The sequence below is a fragment of the Molothrus aeneus genome, chromosome 1 (assembly GCF_037042795.1).
Source record: "Molothrus aeneus isolate 106 chromosome 1, BPBGC_Maene_1.0, whole genome shotgun sequence".
NCBI classification, from domain to species: domain Eukaryota; kingdom Metazoa; phylum Chordata; class Aves; order Passeriformes; family Icteridae; genus Molothrus; species Molothrus aeneus.
Window position 1 is genome coordinate 78,183,177 of NC_089646.1, and position 12,074 is coordinate 78,195,250.

General features: G+C 45.4%; 1 protein-coding gene across 1 annotated transcript in view; it reads left to right on the forward strand.

Moving 5' to 3' along the window:
- The first annotated feature begins 2,404 nt into the window (after positions 1-2,404).
- The window catches only part of MYO10 (myosin X), a 162,979-nt gene continuing 153,309 nt past the window's right edge, over positions 2,405-12,074 (forward strand). Inside the window, exon 1 of the mRNA XM_066559602.1 lies at positions 2,405-2,491. Within this exon, the coding sequence (XP_066415699.1) occupies positions 2,471-2,491 (21 nt within the window). The 5' untranslated portion in view covers positions 2,405-2,470. The remainder of the gene's footprint in view (positions 2,492-12,074) is intronic.

Below are 12,074 nucleotides of genomic sequence, written 5' to 3' on the forward strand. Positions count from 1 at the left end.
CTCTACTTCTGCAATCCTCCCTGCAACTTTTCAGTCATTCTAAATCTTAACAAAGTCTTAGGAGTTTAACAACTCTTTTGCAATGCCTCCCCACCACAAGAGAATACTCATTCTTTCTGCAATGTATTTTTAGGCTGTATAAAACTATTCTATTGATAATGCTTTCTTGTAATTTACTGAAATTCTCATAAAAAAAAAAACAACACAGGCTGCTTTTACTGGATGACTGGTTCAAGGTTTTCATGAATTCCTATGCCAGTTGAGTTTCACGGACCTGAGTACAATGCAGTAGCCAGACATGCGCGCTACATTCCGATAACATGGTGTCAAACAAAGTATTCAATCAGAAGTCAAAATAATTTAACAAATGCCTCCAATCTGACTCAGCCCTTGCCAAACTAGGGCTTGTATGAGAGGGGAAGCTTTCTGGCACAGTGATTGTGGGAAAAAAAAATACCCCTGTTTCCCTGGAGTAACTTTGGAAGTGCAGTAGTTTGGAATAGAGTTACAGAGCTCCCACACTGGAGTTTATATCTTAAAAACTACAGCAAAATAATGATTTAGGCTAACTTCTGTGTGAGCTGATACTGTGTAGACAGGTAAATTCAGGTTAAATCCTTTGCAAATCTTGAGTTTCAGAGCAACTGTAGGAAGGTACAACCTGTTTACCTAGGAGTAGATGGTAGCGGGGTGACAAGAGGAGTGATCCCCCAGCAGCCCCAGGGTGCTGCAGGGTGTCCAGCAGGATATCTCCCAGCTGGGCTTGGCAAGCTGCAGCAGGGATGCTGCCCAAGGGACTCTGTGCTGTGCTACAAGCAAGCTGCTAAGTGTTTCTGCTTTTTCTGCCACAAGCCACTGTCACTGGCCATGGGAAGGGTGAGCTGGGGAGAGCTGCTGGTCTCTAGGAGCTGGCCATGTCCAAGGCAGTTGCTCTCTGCCTGAAAACTTCCCCCCACCTTGTTTCTGTGTGATAGGACAGGCAGCCACAGCCCCCATGTAGGCTCTAACAGGTTCTTGTTTGGCAGAAAGTCCCTCTTCTATTGGTCTGTCCCAGTGCTAACCTTGACAGCACATCAGTTTTCACGGATGAATCTCCAAGACAAGCACAACCCCATTTTGAACACGACCTATCTCAAAGCCAAACATCTTTTACCTGCTCTCCTCCTTATTCAGATAAAAGTGTTTTTTTGACATAAAGGTGAAACTAGAAAGTTTTTCCTTGTGTTGTGTATCTAATCTTAAACTTGTGCTCTATGTGTTGGCCATGACACCTTAAAGAATGAGAGGTGCAGACTCATGATTATTTCTACTATCAAGGGCTGGTCTCCCTTATGTCTGCTCACAAACTTAAGCTCCCAAACCATTATTAGGGTTCTGCCTGTGACATAAAAGCAGAATAGAGTATTTGCTTATTTCTTTATGGCTGTGACTTATCTTTTGGTACATTTCTTTCTGCAGTGTGAAAGAAATAGACCAGTATTCGCAAGATTTGATACTCCTTTGCTGTGTTTCTTGGGCTGTTAGCTACTACAGGGTCAGCACAAAATTATTAACAAGACATGTCTCCAAAACCTGACCACTTTAAATGTGCTTTGCAGAAATGTAAAGGACTGGAAAACTATATAAAGGAGGGCTATTTTCATTTGTAGTGATGTCTCAGTGAGCGGCTGCTGCAAGATGTGTTTAGCAAAGGAACACGGATGAGGCTGAGGAGAGCTCCTACACAAGTTTGCTACACATTTACCGAAGGGCTGCCTGTCCGCAGCAGAACCCTGCAGGTACGTATTCTTTAACCACCTCTGGCAGCACCTCTGTCCGGATGGCGGAGCTTTGCACTGCCGTGCGCTGTCGGGCACGGGAGCGGAGCCACCCCCAGATGGGGGCGAGCCTCCGCTCCCCTTCCAGTCCCCGCTCTCCTTTCACTCCGCATTCCAACGCGGCTTTCCGCGCCCCGAGCAGCTGGGCACGCGTCCCCAGGACCGGGGGCAGCAGCCACCTGGGACGGGCCGGGCCGGGCCGGGCCGGGCCGAGCGCGGAGCCCGGGGGGCGCTGCCCGCACTCCGGCCGGGCCGGGGCGGGGCGGGGCGCGGCCGAGCGCGGCGCAGGGAGCAGCGCGGCCCCGGCTCCGCCTCTGCTCCTGCCCCGCCTGGACGGGACGGGGGCGGCCCCGGGCAGGAGCGTGCGGCGGCGGGAGCTTTCCTTGTCCTCCTCCTCCTCCTGCTCGGCGTCAGCCCCGCTGCCGGCTCCCCGCGGCGGCTATGCGCTGCCGGGACCGCCCGGCCGAGCGGCGCTGAGGGGGCGGGCGGACAAAGGCTGCGGGCTGCTGCCGGCGCTGGGGCGCGATGGAGCGGCGCGGCGGCTGAGGCGGCTCGGTGGGGCGAGCCGGGCCGGGCCGGGCCGGACGACAGCGGCACATGGTGCGCGGCTGGTGCCCGACGCTGCGCACCCGCGGGCGGGCCGAGGGGCCACCATGGACAACTTCTTGGCGGAGGTGAGCGCGGACCGGTGGGATGGATCCTCCTCCTACTCCTTCTGCAGCGTGGGGTCGCTTTTGTCGGGCAGGAGACCGGCAGCAGAGCGGCGGGAGGCTCACGGAAAGTGTTCGTTCCCTCGAGTAGTTCGGTTTGCAGGGTGCTCACGGGAGCAGAGCCCGGGGAGCGGGAGGCTGCTGGAGAGGGAGGGAGGGAGCTGCGCCCCCCAAATTCCCCCAAATTCCCGGCCTCTGTGGCTGTGGCCGGGGCGGAACTCGGAGCCGCCGAGCTGCAGCGGTGCTGCTCGGGCTGCCCGCAGCCGGGCGGGCTCTCGGCGCTCACTGGGGCTCATTAGAGCGGCGGGGGATGGAGGGAGGCTCCGGTGCCGCCGCGCTGCCCCCCAGCCCCGCGCCCACCGGCGGCAGCTCCCCCGCGGGACGCGGGCAGCCGGGGCGCCGGTGCGGAGCTTGCCCCGCTTCCTGTTGCCTCTGAAGCCGTGCCTGGGTGGGAGCGGGGAGTCCCTCCTCGGGGGTTCCCTGTGTGAAAGCCGGGGAGGCCGCCTTGTCCGCCCTGCATGGGCACCAGAGGCTTCAAACGCTGAAGGTTTCAGAGGCAAGGCTGCCGCTGGGCACCCTTTTTTAAAGGTTTGTTCGTTGAGTTTGTGTTATTAAGTACAGAAGAAATCTTTTATACAAAATGAAAAGGAGGGAGGCTGCATTCCTGAAAGTCGTTTGAGCTTTACCGTGGTCTTGTGGATCTTGACAACTTCAGTATGTCGGGTGAGGAAACCAAATCAAGGGTGCTTTGCTACTGTCTTAGGATATTTGATAAAACTCAGAACCTGGGTCCTCTTCTGGTCCAAGCTAGCTGAATTTTGTACAACAATATTCTACTGGATCCTTTTATCCCGCCTTATGAACATAAAGTGTGCAGGATCAATGTCTTCTCTGTTGTGCCTGTAGTTTGCTGGCAAAGCCCGTGACTGGGTTGTGACTTCTGGTGACTCCCTGCACACTTGCTTTAATTGCACCTCTTACCAAAGCAGTTGCACTGTCGGGGTTGTAAATACAGGCCAGGCATCTGTTTTACAGGGTTGTGATTAATCTGCAAAACTGTCCTTTGCCCTCATGAAACAACATCCCTCGTGTTCTTGGTGCTGCCGTTGATGCTTCCACAAGAAAAATAGGTGATCTGTTTACTGAAATAGTAATTAGTCAAATAAAAGAAGGTCATACACTTTATTGCTTGTTGGCTTTTCATTTGTCAGACAACAAAAGTTCTGTCAACTGCAATAAGAAGGAAGAAATGCAGGATTAGCTTTGATGAAGTCTGAGTTAAGTAGTAATACTGCCTTTTTTTTTTTAGAGGATGTAGCCCTCACCTTTCAAAAGCTTGTAAGCCATGAGCAATATGGTAGCATTAACTTAGCCTTGCAAAATTAGTCTGAAGAGTCATTCGCCCCAACACAAAGTACTGCAGTGTGCCCTACATAAAGGTGAAGAAGAGTTTTCATGGTTTTGACTCCCCTATTAGGCAAAATTACTTGCTCCAGGGAAAACACAAGTAAATTTTGCCAGTCTGTGTTAGCATTTCAGCATATATTTATGTTAATCTGTGGTTGCTTCATGTGGACTTTGATCCTTCTTAAGAACTTTGACTCCCTTTCAACATGCAGATATTACTTTAAAAGATCAGTAAATATAGCACCTTGACTTTAATCTGCATCCAAAGTCCCACCCACAAGTATAAACATTTTCCTTCCCTTGCTCTGGAGTGGAGCATATGTAAATGAAAAATAGAGAGCATGAAGCACAATAGCAGAAATGCACTGAGTCTGACGCAGCTACCACAGAAGAATGTCTGTTGAAGGCACTGGATCGAGCCACTAGGTAATTTAATTTTGTGAGGCAGACATCCTGCAGCTGCTCTTCACAAAAATATTTGCTGACTTATCTAAGGGAATTACTGTTCTCGTTAAAATAAGTTATAGTGTGAGGAAGAAGGAGGAAGCTGGATGAAAGGCACAGGTGAAAAGCCCAATGTGCTCTGCTCGTCTTTGTCAGTGATATAAGCCTGCTGATATTATTATATTTTGGGAGAAAAACTGATAGTGGGAAGAGTAAATACTGGCACTTCAGAGGGGTTGTTCCTCAGCATTACCAAGAAGCTCCTGTTGACTACACTGGAGGCAGAATTGTCTTCAGTCTGGGTGTTGCAGGAAATATTGTACAGCTTAAAGGTGTTAATAGGAAAAAACCAAAAACCCTGCATTATTATTTCTCCCTTATTTTTCCATTGCCAGATGCTAAATATAACATGCCTCAGTAGAGGGTGATGCTTACTGGAACAAAATGAGGCAACTGAGTGAGACATCTCTGGAGAGCAGGAGGTGCATCACAAGGGATGTAGTCCTGTTGGGACTTGCTGCCTCAAGTGAGGTGTGGGATAATGCCAGGCTCGTGCCAATCATCTGACACTGCCATCATTTGTGACTTAGCAGCTCCTTGATTTCTCCCTCTTGCTGCTCAATTTCCTTTCTTTACTCTTTCTTAGTATTCTTAGCTTTTATTGTTAAAGGACAACAAGTGGTTGCACTTGTCTCCTGGGAAGCCTTGATTTCCATCCCTGTCCCAATTTTCTAGCTCGACCAATTTAAAAACAAGCCATGGCTCTAAGTAAAGAATTAGGCTGGAAAAGTTTATCCTGTAACTAACTCACCAACATGTTCTAATTGCTGCAAGGTATACACATAATAACAAAGTTGCATTCTAAGTACAGACGAAAAGTGTTTTGTGATGCTTTTTTAAAGGCTGTTGATTGGTCTATGCTACCTTACAGTCTTTAAAAGAAGGTTGGAGGTAGAATTTTAATTTTTTTTTGTTTTTGTAGTCATATTTTCTTATCTAAAGTATTAAAACCTGTAGAAATCCTGTATGGGTATGTGCAATAGAGCCATTTGGCTGCATTGCTTAAAACAGCCTGAAAAAATTGTTCCCATATGTTTTACCAACAGCCTGAGTGTTCTCAAGGGAACGGGCTCCTGTGGTAGCTGAGGTCAGACTTTTTTCCAGTGAGAATGCATCCCTGCTAAGAGGGGATGTATGCCATGAGGGAAGGAAGAAAGTAATTTCCAGATGAGGCAGACAAGGAGAGGGGAGCTCAAACTGCCCCTTCAGCATCTCAAGTTCCCAAGCAGGGCTTATCAGGGCAGCAGGGGAAGAGGATGCAGAAGTCAGGTTTATCTTCTTCCTCTTCCATGGCAGTCGCTTTGACCAGTACACATGGGATGTTGCACTGAACTGTGGTTGCTGTCCTTGTCACAGAAGAAGTGTGGCATTCGCTGACCCAGTGGGGGTCAGAAAGGGCTTGAGGTTGGGAAAAACTTCTGTAGGTCATCTTGTGCAAACCTGTCCTCCAAGCTGGTGCTCAGCTTCTGGGGAGCTAACTTGCAGCACAGTGTGTATAGTGGTGGCTGCAGGGATTGTTTGGGTTTATCTGCTGCCAACCTTAAAAGAATTCCTCCTAACCTTGCAACTGTGGAAACTGAGGAGAAGGGAGGAGAACAACTGTGCGTCCTGCCTTCTGTGTAGCATGTCTGGGTAGATGATGTTGAAGGAGACCACTATAAAGGATCACTGTCATAGAGGTCCTGCTGATGTTTATCCAACACTGCACAGAAGTTTATTTGGAACTGTGGGGACCCTCCCAGTGTCCTTTGAGGCACAGCAGATACTCTGTGCCTACCATGCTTTTATTTTTAGTATTACCACTGGTACCTGAAGTTCAGAATGGTTTCCTTAATTTCTGCTCTCCACAGTTGCACATACTTGCCTGTGTACTTTGTTTTAAGGAGAGGGCTTCCAGCATGTATTCTGAAGGAGCAAGTGTTGAACCTCCCTCTGTGGGAAGGATATGGGACAAATATTTAGCTTCAGGAAGCTGTCAGAGAAGGTGTCTGCTTGAACCTGGAAGCTCTTAATTCAGCAGCTTGCAGCAAGCTTTTTCTTGATGCTCTCCTGTTGCAACATTTGGCAGATCACAGTCTCACAGCACGGAGTCCTTTGAGGGGTTCATCATCTCCTGCAGACAGGTGGCCTTGGCACCACCAAGGTTATTCACCTAATGAGAAAACCTGGTGATGCAAATAAATACCTGCATTGCAATACATGGATTCTGGCTGTGCTGTGCAGCACAGTGTATATGTTTGGAATGACCTTTGAAGTCTCCCCAGTTTTCATTTACAAGTGTTTTGATAGTAACACAAGAATGGGTCTGATGTTCCAGCTTTTAGTATTGGTATAAACTGTGTAGCTTACACCAGCAAAGTTGTCCTTTATTCTGGTGGGGCAAAACCCGTGAGTGATGGCATAAAGGTGTTTCTGGAGACCTTCTGAGTGCCAAAGCATGCCAAGCAGAAACAGTGTGTCTTTTGGTTGTTGACATTGGCTGTGTTCTCTGAATTTTCTGAGCTCTGACTTCTCATATATAGGTTTTCTTGAAAGCTGATGGTTGTTTTGTCTAGAGTTATTTTTAGGTTAATTAGAGAGCACTGTGTTTTGAATAGAAGATGTTTCAAGGGGGCTTACCTTATCAGGTCAGAAAGATGAAGTTTTTTTCAGGTTTATTGCTCCAAGTTGGAAATTACATTCAGCTCATCAGTACCAAGTAATGGTTGCTGCCCACCACTGATATTCACATGTGCCTTTCATAAGACAAATTTGTGCAACTGAAACATTATCGTGGCTGGGCTGGAGCCTAGCAACCCTGTTGGCACTGCACATATTGTAAAATGACACAAGAATTCTCTTAAAGCTGTAAAATACGTAAGTTTTCAAGTTGGCAATGGAGGCTCTACATTCTGCAGGGTCTGCTTGTGGTTTTTTGGTATGTTCAGTCAGTCTCCAACTAAAGAAAAGCTGTGAAACCCACTGTTACAGAAGACTTGGCTGCTTCTGAGTCTGGACTTTTTTTTACATTCTGGTGACACCTCACTGAAATGTTAACTTTTTTTTTTGGTCTTTTCCCTAATTGTATGCTTGTATTAGCACTTTGTCTGTAAGCTGTTTGCTCTAAGAAGATGTTCCTTATACATGTTTTCATTTGATGAGTACTGTGTATGGGTGATACTGACCATTGTGAACCTCTTCAGTAGTTTTTTTGGTTTTTTGGGGTTTTTTTGGTTTTTTTTTTTGTTTTTTTCGTTTTGTTTTGTTTTGTTTTGTTTGTTTCAGAGCTGTCACACAGCTTGCTGGCTGGTAAAAGGGAATAGTGCTTGAAATCATGGCTAGTCCCAACTTATTTTTGAGGCCAAGTGGCACAGGCTTTTATTAGAAATGTTCCGTATTTTTTTCCATGATTCTGTGATGGCAGGAGAGGACCACGTTGGGGGAGAGAGGAAGCAAAAAGGAAGGGTAGCTTGAGCTTTCAGTGTCATGTGGGGAGTTTAGAGCACTGGTCCAATGAGTAACCTGAGATACCTTGCAACCTTTCAGTGCTCTTGCTTCCCCAGTGTGCCTCAAAAGATGGAAGCAAAAGTTTGGGCCCCCTTATCAATAATTATGCATGGTTGTACACAATAGGCTTCTGTTCTGGTGATTTCAGCAGGATCTTCATTTTCAGTGTGGTAAGACCATTATAGTCTCGTGAATCTGGTTTTTGACTTTAGAAAATCGCTGAAGGAAAACTGGTAGGTCTGTGGCTCTGTGTGCTGGAGCAGATGTGTGAATATCTATATACAGTGTCACTGTGCCAATCAACCCCTAGCGAGTGAATAATGTGCCTCCTTCTTTTTTTTCCTTTCAATATGGATTGTTAATATTGGTGGTACTTCTAAAAAAAATTCTAGCAAGACGAATGCCTTTTTGTGTCTCTTGGATGGGTGCAGACCCAGTGGAAGGTGCAGCAGCTTCCAGCCAAGAGCAGGAGCAGCAGCTCCACCCCTGGAGCATCCGGCGGGTTGAGTGCAGTGCAGTGGCAGCGCTGAAGGGAAGCGTGTCCTCTGGGTAGTTTGATCTCACCAACCTTTTTGGCTGCAGGGCCAGTATTTTTCCTTAGTGAATCACTGTCTCCAGATGTGGTCAGAGCCAGGAACATAGTTTTGGGTGGAGTACGGGTAGAAGGGCAGGAGGTAAAAGTCACTCTGAATTAAGACTTTTGCTGAGGGGGAAAAAAAAAAAGAATTATCAGCCTTAAGTCACTAATTGTGACAACTTTACAAGTTTTGGGATGTGACCTCAAAACTTGTTTGATTAATTATGACTTCAGGCTTGTATCAGAGGGTCATGGCTTAGGCATTCTTGTTTCTCTTGTTTTTTCCTGATATTTATCATTATGTGACATTTTAAACCATTAGTGAGGCATAAATGAGGATGATTTGGTGTTGGGACCATAGCTAATGGTAAATTACCGGGTTTAGGTATTATTGGTTCAAATTTTGCATAGTGGCTTTTTTTTTCTCTACAATTATTTTAGGATTTTCTAAGATGTCCTATGTCTGAAAGATGAGCATTATCCACTGGCCATATTTACTGTAATGTAACTTTCTTCTGGACAGCCCCCTGATTAAGAAAGGTTAAGTGGATTATACTTTTCTTAAGAAGTCTCTTAAGTAGCTCAAACACCCCATTCTTGTAAATGCAGAACTTTTCAAGTTTGGATTCAGAATGGGAACTGATATTGACTCTGCTCCAGATCTGCTTTGTGAAGTAAACTATATCTATGCTGAAGAAGAAACTACACCTTTGCTATGTGGAAAATATGAGCATTATATTAGGAAAATATACTGGGAAAGATTCATTAGGAGAGAAGGAATGAGTAAAGATTGCTTGTATTTCTAAGCGTTCCTGTACGAAGAAGGGGGATGTTGGGGGAGAATATACTGTCCACTTCTAGGCTCATTTCTGCAAAGCCAGTGATTAATACTGTAATCTCAGGCAGGTTCAAATATCATTTATGCTTGTTCCTGATACCCTGAGCCAGGACAGCCAATGTAGGGATGTCTGGCAGCTTTTCTGCAAGGTCTTGTTCTGTAGGCATTGTGACTGGATGGACACTTTCCCATTGCAGACCAGTGACTGACTGGGCAAGGCTGCTGAGTTGATTCAGCTGTAAATGCGTCATACCTGTGCTGGTTTTACTCATTAATGTAAATACTTGCTCTCTATTTAGCTGCTGTTTTCCTTTGGGCCCAGTGACCTTTTTTCAGTCCAGCCTGTGAAAGCCTTCTTATTTAGTATAAAGTTTAAGGAGTTGGTTTTTTTTTTTTTCTGTTTCATTGAAATTGCAAGCCTGAGTGATGCTGGAGTAACTTAATAATATATGGGGTTTTCTGTTGAATAGGTTACTAGGAACAGACACAATTTTGGTTCACACTGAAAGCATGGCAGAAACTGGGGTGTGTTCGGTTTTGCTGGCCAAAGTTAACATTTCTGTTTTCTGTAGGCTCTTCTGTAGATGGGTTTAACATAAAATTTCTATATGAGGTCTTCTAGTTTTTCCTAGTGTGCAGTTGTGCTTAGGTACTTTTTCACCAAGGGGTAGCCACAGTCAGTAACTGAAAAAAACAAGGCACACTTCAGCCCTTTTACGGCTTTGAGGAAAACTCTGCAGTTTACCCTGGTATATGGAAGGAAGTCTTCAAAAGTGAAAGGTACTGGTAACTTGTATGATTTGCTAAAATTGCATTGAAAATTCAAATTAAATAAACCTTGAGCTGGATTTCTTGTGTGTTAAAATGACCCTGTCCCCAGTAGGTAAATGTAAGCATATTGGAGCAGGGCCTGAATATGGGAGTCAGTCACCTTTTACTCCTTCCAGGATTAATGGCATGCTGCAGGAAAACTTTCTAGAGGATAGATTTTACTCCTGTACAGTCCAGTGTCCTGCCAGACTTTAGTGTTGAATAGGTTTCCTGTATTTGTATGTTAATACCTTGTAGCAGATACATACATTGTTTCAGTGGGGCATGTTGCCTGCTTTGTGGTATCAGACGCTCTTTTCTTTGAGGGTATGTTGTCTTCATCATGCAGCAGCCCTGGCTGGGCTTTTCACTTAATGTTAAGCTAAGGTGAATATTTAAGAAATGAATGTTCTTTTTAATCCATCTCTTAGATGGATTAAATGTTTCTATGGCATTTTTGGTGGGTTTGGTTCTGGTTTGTTCCAAATGAACGAAGGAGGAAGAAAGAGAGTGTAGCTCAGCAGCAGAATTCAGGGACCAAACTGTGCCTTCACTTGGGATCCTGGCTGGTGGCATGCACAGGGTGAAGGACTGTGTTGGAGGACTCAGGAAGTAAAAGATTAACTGCCCTTTGATGTATTAGTATTGCCTTTTCCTATATATTCTTAGGAAACTATTCATAATCCTTTATTAAAGGTCAGTGATACAAGAGTGTGTTAATACAAGTCTCTTTTGTTTTGGAGAATGCCCTTAAGGGCATTGCTGTAAGGACACCTTAGCAGAGGAAAATGTTTGGTTGTTGCTTTTTCCCCTGGGGGGCAAAACTATGTTCCCACTCTGAGCAGGTTTACCTGGGGGCATTTTATCATGGCACATCTGGCTCTGTACTGGGGTTGTCATTATAACTATTGAGGGTCTTCTGGGTTGTGTTCTCTGTTCTTAACTTCTTTGCATGGTAATGCTGGCAGAGTGGCACCCTGCTGCCCAAGTGTGCTATCATGGTTTCAAAGTCAGGATCGATTGTTGTGCCTGTAGCACAACCTCAGGTAGAGGCTGAGGCTCAAGGGTTGCTGAGTATCACAGCTGGAATTACAAAGAAGAGTATTACTGAAAGTTGTCATCACAGTTAACACCCCAAATCCCCTGGCCCTCTTTCTCTTACAGACTTTCAGAAGGCTTTAGAAAACTACTTCTGATGAACTTACTAGCATCTGGAGAAAACATTTCTGTAGTTCTTGAAATGATTCTTGAAATGTAAACTGTGAAAGGCGTGCTACTGGCAAAGCCTTGTGTGGTTTTGGTGTTGCACACTGCATGTGCCTGTTGATCTCACTGAGAGAAGTGCAGGATCTCTCTGAAAGGTTCTCAGGCCTTCTCTTTTGCATTCAGCCAAACTGGCCCTGGGTTTGGAGACAGCAGATAAGAGAAGTTCATTCGTTGTTTTAAAAAAGTAGTGATGTTTATAGCATTATCGGAAATGGATTATTTGTTCTTATTTTAGTTGCTGTTGTTTAGAGTGACATTGAAAAGTTTTCTCAGATTAAGTTAAATATATTTGTTAAGAGAATGGGATTGTTTTTCTTATGAAGTTGTTTATCTTGAGGAGAAGTCAAATCCTTTTGTTTAATGTACGCATCTGATTACAGAGCCAGTGGACATCATTTCTGTTTGACCATTTTAGTGGATCAAACCACTTTGTGTCTTGGTTAGGTTATATTTTTATTTGCTTCAGAAAGGAGCCAAGTTGGCGGGACACGAGTCACGTCAGGAGTCACACTGGAGTTCACGTCAGGACAAGGAGCAGATGCTCATTCTGTAGGTCAGACTTCTTGCTTTGCTGGTTGTCTTCTTGGATCCCTTCCCCTTATTAAATATAGACTGGGTTTGTGATTAGGGCTTATCCCCTCATTACAGCTTTCTGGTGA